General features: G+C 32.6%; 1 protein-coding gene across 3 annotated transcripts; it reads right to left on the bottom strand.

The window, feature by feature from the left end:
* Positions 1-5941: 5941 nt before the first annotated feature.
* On the bottom strand, positions 5942-9444 carry LOC124832488 (chromatin remodeling protein EBS). 3 transcript variants are annotated; one of them, XR_015782684.1, is made up of 5 exons: positions 9291-9444; positions 8819-9161; positions 8234-8302; positions 7314-7463; positions 5942-6242 (listed from the first exon to the last, which is right to left on the bottom strand). XR_015782684.1 is itself a non-coding variant. In XM_088100903.1 (5 exons), the coding sequence occupies exons 1-5, from the start codon at positions 9361-9363 to the stop codon at positions 6216-6218; spliced, it is 651 nt and encodes a 216-aa protein (XP_087957029.1). In that variant the 5' UTR covers positions 9364-9444; the 3' UTR covers positions 5996-6215. The 3 variants fall into 3 exon arrangements, 2 of the variants coding, with proteins under 2 accessions (XP_087957029.1, XP_087957030.1); XM_088100903.1 differs by having other exon boundaries at positions 5996-6242; positions 7314-7452; XM_088100904.1 differs by having other exon boundaries at positions 5996-6242; positions 7314-7452; positions 8819-9184; positions 9291-9421.
* Positions 9445-10050: the final 606 nt, after the last annotated feature.

The raw sequence follows: 10050 nt of genomic DNA, 5'->3' as shown, positions 1-10050 counted from the left end.
CTTTCTTGTGCATGCTCTTTATCTCTTCACTTCAGTGGGGTTGTTCCATAGAGAAGCATTAGACGATGTAGCATGAAGAGTAGTAGGACGAATACATGATCTTTGTATTCTCTTCTCTAGCCCAATGATGTTGTTCTTTCCTGATTAAAGAGCTATATATATGGTGTAAGCTCTGAGCAACAACATTGTTGAATATTCGACCAATTTCTTTGATTGAGTTTCATCTCTTTTCTGTTCCCTCTTGGATGGAAGAGCTTTTGACGATATGTATAGGCATAGTGAATAGTGAATATTCAAGACATGCTCTCTCCTTCTTTTGTTCTCTTCTTTTCAATACGTTCTCAACTTCATTCTTCTTTTCTTTTCTTGATTTTAACCTCAATTGTTTCAACCTCTTTTGTTTTCTTCTCTTCTTCTTTTCACTCATCCCATCTTAAGTATAATAATTCATTCTTCTCTATAGTGTTTTATCATATCTTGATTGAAATGGGGCTTGTATGGAATGCCATAATAAAAGTCTATTCTTAGATCTGTCCTAGAATATTCTTTTCTTCTCTCAACGTCTTTATCCACGTATGCAGTTTTTCTTAATAACCCATTGTAGTACATGCATTAAATGATATTAAATGTTTTTATCGTTTATGAATGTTATCTTTCACCATATGTTCAAAACATCTTGTTATGTATGATGTCAATAATAAATATATCAGTTGATCATAACATTCAAATAATATTAAACAATATAAAGCTTGTCGTTATTTATCGTGAAGCATTAGAAACTTATGAAGTAATTTGATACATAGATATCGACGTGCTTTCTGTTAGACGATATCATTCATGAGACATTTTTTATTATTTACAAGTTTGATATCACATATTTATTGTTCAGAGCTAATATTCATTAGATAATTTTTTGCTTTAGCTTTTCTTTTATTAACACTAATTGAATATAAAGAGTTAGACTTCAGTGTTTTGTCTTTCTTAAGGATAACATGTTAATTTTAGTGCTTGAGAACTTGCCTTAAGTTTTTCACCTGTTCAGACGATGCTTATCATGAATCATCCATGTAAAATATATTTCTACCTTAGAGAGGATTTTCACACCCAATGTTCTACGAGAGTAATTCAGACACTTTGTGTCTGAGTACCTTAAGCATGGTGTCTTACTAAATTTGTGTAGGCTTTTCCTACTGATCAGACGCTTCTTAAGAATGTGTCATATCATTTAAGCTCATTTCTTTTTCTAAATCGATGTCTTTGTAAAACTCTTTTCTTCTTTTAAGCTTATTGTTTTACAAGGTATTCTTGTGAACTTTTCTTATTAATCAGACGTATTCACTTGTTAATCCTTATAGTCTAGGAAAATGTTGTTTGCTAGATCTTATGATAATAATTTTCAATATAACTGCTTAGATATCTTTGTGCTTAAGTCTTCTTAGGCTTTTAAAGTTTTTTCTAGATGCTTCTAGATGATTTGAGCCTAATTCTTTTGATTTCTATCTCTTAGTCTAACAGTCATCTGAATTATTCTATTTGATAGACATTGTTAATGGTTCCAAGATATTGTTTGTTGCCTAATGTTCAGACACTTTCTCTTGTGATTTCTCAGGGATGTTTCTATGTTTTCTCAGGTTGTGTTTATGTTTATTTTCTTTTAGACACACTTCTTCCTAAGATGATATTTAGTTTAATGTTATTTGTTAAACTTCAAAACCAGAGATGTTAGACGATCTAGTCTTTCTAGGCAATCTTGTCTCAACATTTAAGAGCTCGAATGGATTAGCCACTCAAGCAGCTCGATCAAATGACTAACATATTTAAAAGCTTGATTGGTTCAGTATCTCAAGAAGCTCGACTAAATGACCAACCTATTTAAGAGCTTGACTAGATTAGCCACTCAAGGAGCTCGGTCGAATGACCAACCTATTTAAGAGCTCAAGTGGATTAGACACGCATGGAGCTCGCTCGAATGACCAACGTATTTAAAAGCTCGACTAGATTAGACATTGAAAGAACTTGGCCCCAAGGTCAGATTATTTAGAAAAGCTCAACTAGATTATCCACTAAAAGAACTCGGCCTCGAGGCCGATTATTTAAAAGCTTGGCTAGATGAGCTGCTTAAAGAGCTCGATTGTATTAGCAACTAAAGGAGCTTGGTCTAATGGCTAGATTAGCCACTTAAAGAGGTCGACCCTAAGGTCAGATTATTTAAAAAGGTTGACTGGATTAGCCACTGAAAGAGCTCGACCTCGAGGTTATATTATTTAAAAAGCTCAACTAGACTAGCCACTAAAAAAGCTTAACCTCAAGGCCAAATTATTTAGAAAGCTAGGCTGATTAGCCACTAAAGGAGCTTGGTTGAATGGCAAGATTATTTAAAAGTTCTACTGGATTAGTCACTTAAAAAGTTCGACCTCGAGGTCAATCAACCTGCAAACATGGTCGAATGTGCCCAAACAAATTTATGAGCTCGGTTAAATAGCCAATCTATTTGCAAACTACACAAATAGACTCAAGCTTGAGTAAAGGTCTGATATGACCTCATACACCAAACCAAATTCCTACGACTATAGGAGCTTATGTTCCTACCTGATCCAATAGACATATTAATGATTGTGACCCAATAAGGCCCTTTAAGCGTTTTCATCATGGAGTAGCCCTAACCCATGTCTATTTGGGCCATATGTACATATTATAACTAAATCTCGATAGTTTGATATGTTGGTTATTATTTACTATTATGTTACTATTTATTATATTATTATATGCCTCAAGTAAGTATTATTCTAATAGGAACATAGCTCCACAGTCCATGTTGATCCAATAAATATAACAAGTAATCACTAAGGAATGCTAATTTGCTAAACATTGATACACATAATATTTACAAAAATTTTAATTCTCTTATTGACTTGAGCGTCAAAAAGTCTTTTCCAGGTGAATCTCTCATCTCTCAACAACAAGGAGACAATTTTTAGACAACAGGAGCAATCTAAATCACGATTAATCTTGTCACTTGTCTGTATGTTCATGCTTAAGATCCACAAAGAATAAAACTTGTTTGCATGTGCTTCATAGATTATAACACAATTCTTTCACCCTATTTATTGGAGTTTATCTCTTCAAGAATATTTGAAAGCAAAAAATGATCAATTTTTGAAAATCATTTACTAAGGTCCTTCATTAAGTCCCTAGCACTATCAATGTAAATTGTATTTTGAGAAATTGTAATGTTAGAGTAAATGTTGAAACAACGCAGAATTAACCCACTCTCTTACCATCATGAAATATAGATAGAGGTGTCAACTTGATCCATGGTCCACGGGCTAATCCTAACCATTCTTTAAAAAGCCCTATTTTAGGAAGCCCCTCAAGTGGGACCAAAAAAAGCTTCAACCCTCAAAACTCCCTCTCAAGTGAGTTAGGGTCAAGGTTATGGTGGGTTTAGCCCCACTAAAAGAACTTTGAAAAACATAAGTAAATTTTTATTTCTTTTTCTTAATTTATGATCAATTAATATACTTGTTTTTGTGGTTTTCTTGATGATCAATAATTATTATGATTTATGTTTTAGAATTTATAGAATTCAACGGAACCATCAATTATTACTTTGTTATTCATATAATTTGGATGATTATTTTATTAATCATTAAATTTCAATCAAATCTTAACAAACCAATATATATATATATATATATATATATATATATATATATATATGAATATTTTTAGGAATATATAAATAAGACTTTTTATTATAATTTTTTACATATAACATTCATGTAGTAGGTAATTTAATGTAAAACCTTGTTAAAATATAGGATTTTAGAAGTGATTAATACATATTATTTTAGAAGTGCACTTTGAGAAAACTTTAGCCGGACGTTTGGCTAACAAGTTTTACAAGCACATGCTTTTAATATCATAACACCAAATAGTACACACTATTTAGCCTTTTCATTTGTTTCCATTTAGATAGTAAAGAAAAAAAAACATGCATCCAGTAACAAGCATATAGAAAAACTTATTCATTTATATTTAACTAAGGTTACAAAGAGCTTATTAAAGGAAAAGACTAAATTACACAAAATAAAAGCTAGTTCACTATGATTGTAAAATAAAATTAAAAGATAAAAATACATATTTCATTTATGCATTATTTATTATGAGATGATTGAGAAGCTAACAATGAGTTTTCTTTCTTTTGATTGGACAATTTTGTGAGTCATGATCGGTTCCACCACAGTTAGGATAATGACAACGACGAGACTTCTTTGCAGCTTCAACTCCTCCTTTTGGCCTTGATCTCTTGGTCTTTCGTTTTACAAGTGATAAGATTTTCAGCATCACACTCATCAACATTTAGAACACCGTGTTCTAGATCAATTGATTTTTCTTGAACTTCAAGCATACTTTTTAAATAGTGAATGACTTTCTTTAACTCTTTAGTATCTACTTCAACTCGATCTATGATCTTTAAAGATTCAACTTCTAAACATTGCACAAGTGATCAAAACTCAACAGAGGAGTTATCATTAGTTGATTATGTGTCTTGATCGTGGGATCAATGAGCTTTCTTTTCTCCATCGAGAAGGAAGATATTCTTTTGGAATGCTAAAATAGTCATTCTTCAACAATACTCGAATAATATGTCTACATAGTATCCCAGAAAATTCAAATTCTTTACAAGAACAATAATTGAATTTTTTTCCTTTATCCAAGTTACAGAACAACCTCCATCAAGTTTGGTATGATGTCGCACCGACTAAGAGTCATTGTCAATCACAGTTGTTGAATATTTTGTAGATAACTCAATCTCATGTTGAAGCAACTCAAAAACATATTTTTTATTTTAAAAAACAACTAATAAAATGATAAATAACTACCTTTTATTTTATTTTTTATTTTTTATTTTTTATTTTAAAAAACAATTAAGATAACTACCTTTTATTTTTTATTTTAAATTAAATTTTAAAATTATTAAAATACCCTTGATTTAAAATATGTTTTTTTAATAAAGATTTTTTTTAACCTAAACAGAATATTATATCATAATTTAAATTTAATATATAGTTTATATATTCAAATAAGGTTATTTATAGAATTTTAGGTACGAAAAATAAATATTTATTTTATATAATAAAAAAGATAACTAGGTAACTTTGTTTTATCAAATATAATTTTCAAAATTTATAACACTAATTTGTAACAAATTTGAATTAATTACATTCTTTTATATTTAAAATAAAAAAATCTAAAAAAGAGTTTATGGATTGATCTAATCGACAGGATTTTTGTAGATAATTTAGTTTATGAATTTTTTTATAAGAAGCTTTTGGTTCTATGAATTTTCTGACATTAATCCACGTGTCAGAACCAAACTTGAGAAACCAAATTGACGGATGTAAATATAGAGAATAAGAGATGCCAAACATTGATGCAAAGAACGAAAAAAGATGCTCTCAAACACACCGGAACATATAAATATGAAAACTCTTTCATCACTCACGTAACAAAACAGAAGGTTAACATATACAAATACAAGCAAGACAGTAAAAGGCCCATAACAGATAAAAACAAAAAGCAAAATCAAAAACAAAACACAAAACTGTAACTGCTTTCGGCTTCTTTTTGTAATTGATAAGCATGGACAAGGAAGGTCGTGCAACAGTTGTGCCGTGCAATAAGTGTGCAAGCTTATCCTTGTGTCTTTTTTTTCTCCCTTTTTTATTCTTTATTTTTAAATCCAACCATCATAATGTTAGAGATATTTTTTTATTCTTTATTCTATACGCTCCTTTTGTAGGATTTGCACACTCTTACAGTTATCGCGTTCATCTAGATAAATAAATAAGAAAAATCATTTGGCGAATTTTTCAAATTTGTAAGGTGGTGAGCAATAGGGAGGAACAAAAAGCTAAGTGCTAAAGACGAACCAACATTTAAAACTAACCGCTTCTCTGTGCTTAGTATTTTAGGTTTTGATGTCATCATCTGAAGAATAATAAACACTTGGATCGGAATTCACTTGAGGGAATGTCACAGTTATAAAATCTACGACCAATAGATACATAATATAAGCTAAGTCAGATACATAATGAAATGTTCATAGCCTCTAGATGAAGCTGTACAACACACAAAAGCTACCATAGAGTGCCACCCAAATTCAGCAAGAGTCACTCACGCCTCCAAACAAGGTTACTACTGCATTATGGTCATCTCTTTCGCCGCTTGGGCTCCACCTGCAAAATTCAAAATTTGAAATCCAATAATATAAAACCACAATCCAAAAAGTAAAATGTCACTGTGCCTCAACAATGAACCAACTGTCTACCAACTATTTTGTGACCCCATTTGGTTTGAGAAAAAAAAAATCAATTTTTACTCATAATTACAAAAAGGGCACTTCTCTTTTGCTTATTGGTTTCGAAAGTTTGTTTTTTTTTAAACACTTTTTCAAACAAAAGGGCATCTGATGAGAGTTTCCAAATTCTGGTAATAAATATCTTACTGAATATAATCAATCATACTCCCATATTAACTTGAGCCTACCACAAAACAGACACGAGGATGAAATTGCATTCATCAGAAATAAATAACCTCACTGTGCCACAGCACCATTAACCCCTCCAAAAATTCAATAGCAATTGATATAAGACAAGTAGTGAACAAAATAAATAGCCTACATGTATAACCCCCTCACAAAAGGAAGGTGCTGGTTTTTCATGTTAAATATTGTTAAAATTTCGAGCAGATTAACCAAAGTGAGTGTAACATTGTCATTAGGATATCAATTAAACATCATTGCTAAGCCTATATCTCAAAAGAAAGAAAATTACAGCCTTCAATACATTACCAATGAATATAAAAAGAATACATACCGGCCAGACAACAGTACAACAACTAAAAATAGCATAGGTATACATTTAGCCAACCCACATTAGCAACGCAAACAGTGTTTCAGATTAAGGACAGCAAATAAGACAGAACTATGAAAAGTTTGGTATCAAAATAGGAGAGAAATGCACATGATACTGTTAACTTACACATGTGCAGTACTTATTCATGTGTCTCCGTCCACACTAACTAGTGAAAAACCAGCTGCAATCTATGGTCATTTTAGAAACTAGCTGTATAAGGGTTAGATTTTAAAGAGATTTTTTTTTTATTAAATCATTTATTCCTTTTTCAGCAATGTGTCCCGTTTCCCTCCCCATATCCTTGCCAGAAACTAGATAATAGAAAACTAATGTATTAGTCATATGCTGGGAACATTAAGTAACAATTATTTGGTGTTGGACACAAGAAGTCACCTTGCCATCGGCTCCTGGTGATGCAGAAAATGTAGCTTGCGGTTTCTTCATATCATCATCAGATGAACATTCTGAACACACAAAATGATCTAATTTCTTTGCTTCTTCGATGGTCATGCCCACACAAGCAGGATGATACCTACAAAAAACCTACAAAGATTGAAATGTGTGTTCTATAGAGCATAAAGAGACACTCAACATGTAAAGAATGTGAGTCTTGGACACTCATTAGATTTTAACTCTTCTACAATTCACATAGAAGTTATGTCCACAAAGTTCTATGTTGATGATGACTGCAGTAATTTGCAGCTCCCGTATTTCATAAACGTTATATGAAAATACATGTCCAGTATACTTTTCAAAACATGCATGGAAACAATAAACAGATGGAATAAGCCTCTGCATCATCAAATTTCTATTGGTCACGCATATATTGAAATAAAAGAAACGACAGAACCCATAATCATTATAACAACAGCCCCCCACAAGCACATTGACACTTTCGGGCAGACATAAATTCCATCCGTCACTGAACTTTTAGCTGTGAAGCTCAGATGTCACAAGTGAATGTACAACGCATTATATATTCACCCGTTTCTTCTTTGATTTGTTTTACTTTTACTTCACAAGTAAAATGCTTTTTCAAGACCAACATGCAAAGGGCTTGCACAGGTAGATGCAGTTCTATACAAGAGTTTTAGGACCATACATGAGCTTCCAATAGAACTTACAACTTTCTAACACCCTTTAGGCCACTCATTCTGCAGGTGGTGAGATCACATAACTGATAATTCCTTCAACCCAGTAAATAGCATCCAATGCTCAAATTCAACATACAAAAATAAACACCCAAAAAATAAATTCAAAATTCCAAGCACAATACTAGTAAAGAAAGTCAGGCAGAAACACACTGATTTTACCAATCCTTGCACCCTTCACATTGTACCATGAGGTCATCCGGGTTATATGGCATCTCACACTTGCAATACCTTCAAAACACAAGCCAAAAAAACAAACCTTTAGTTCTAAAACCCAAAATCCCCTTCCACACAATCAATAACCCCAACATAACCCAAATTTTAATAGTAATACCTGAAAAATTTAATAGGTTTTTACTTACATTTACCGAAAATCTCGACTTTCACTTAAAATATATCTATTAAAATGTATTAAATTGCTTTAAAGACTAAAAACCACATGCCAAAATCTGGTGTCTGTCAAAATGTAAATTTAAAATCTCGAGTTCACTCAAAACACAAATGCGAAAATGTATTAAATTGTTGTAAAGACTAAAACCCCATACAAAAATTTCGTGTTTCTGTTAAAATGTTAATAGTAAAAACTGTACTAATTCTTTTATAATGACTAAAAATCCTTTACAATGAAAAATGTAGATACTTAAAATTATAACAAAACAATGTACATAAATGTGTTTCTGCATTAAATTTTCATAGGACAAAAATCGGATTATTTATAGAGAAAAACATATATGAGAGGAAACTCACACAGCAACACGGTCAGGAGTGAAAGCCCCAGTGGCAGCCTTGTACTCAAATCTACAATAGTAATCCTCAGCACCCACATTCTCCAGCTTGGTGTAGTTCTTGAAAGAGTGTACTACGCATTTTCCTTCTATGGTGTGAGCACTCTGCACATCATAGTGGTCGGAGAGAAAAAGCTCTTTGGCACCATGGAACTGTCTGCGACCCCCAATGGACTCTTCGGGTCTGTAGTACCACCTCACACGAACCTTCACGTTGTTCCTGTTGTCCTGCTCGATCTTCTCCACGCGCGCCACGTAAGGGGGCTTCGACGTGTCCGATGGCCGCATCAGAACGCAATCACCGGCTGCAGCACCAAAGAACCAAACGCTGTCAACGACAACCCCATCTCAAAAAAACATCATGGGCAGGCCCGAAAACAGGAAAAGGAAACGTTTTGAACGAGGAAAACGCAAAGGGTGGTTGTGTGTGTTACCTCGGACGACCTTGTTGGTTCCTCTTATGGTGTACGAGTCCAAGTCCTTTCTGCCTGGCCTCGTTTTCGCCATGCGGTGCGCGAAGGGTGTTTTGGGGAATGAGGAATTTTTTTTTTCAGAGGGCTTGTTGTTGGTTAAAAGGAGAAGAAGAGGAACTGAGGAACCCTAAGGTGTGGGTTTGGGTGAGGGGTGACACTTTTTTTCTGTGAGGGAAGGGAGTGACTGTGACGCTTCGCCTGCGATTTTATTACTGTGGCTTTTTGGGAATGTAATGCGACGATTCTTGGTCGGTTCATTACATTTGACTGCTTCGTAAATTTTTCTTGTCCTGAGATCTGCGCTAAGTAATTTCCTAATCCACTCCATTCATCTTGTGACATGTCACATTTATGGAAAAACCATAATTTTCTTGTTTAATGGTGGACTTTTGGAAACAAATCTTACTACATAGTATTCTTAGCATTCAATAGATGTGCTTCACTTGTAGGAAAAATGTGTTAAAACGGTTGGGTTGAATTAGAATGATATTTCGTCAATTGGTATATATAGATTGAAAAAAAAATCTACGTAATTAAATTATGTTTTACATTTGTAAGTTTTATATTTAATGATACTTGTTAATTTTAGAACATCACAACAAAATTAAATAATATTGTATAAAAGGTAATATGTTAAAATAGGTTTGTTCTTATAAGTTTAAATTCATTAAAGAGATACAATTTAAAATAAAATATTATAGCATAAATTGCTCTAGATTAT

Source organism: Vigna umbellata, chromosome 10, assembly GCF_029865625.1.
Source record: "Vigna umbellata cultivar VRB3 chromosome 10, Vumbellata_1.0, whole genome shotgun sequence".
NCBI lineage: Eukaryota > Viridiplantae > Streptophyta > Magnoliopsida > Fabales > Fabaceae > Vigna > Vigna umbellata.
This window is presented reverse-complemented; position numbering and strand designations above follow the sequence as displayed.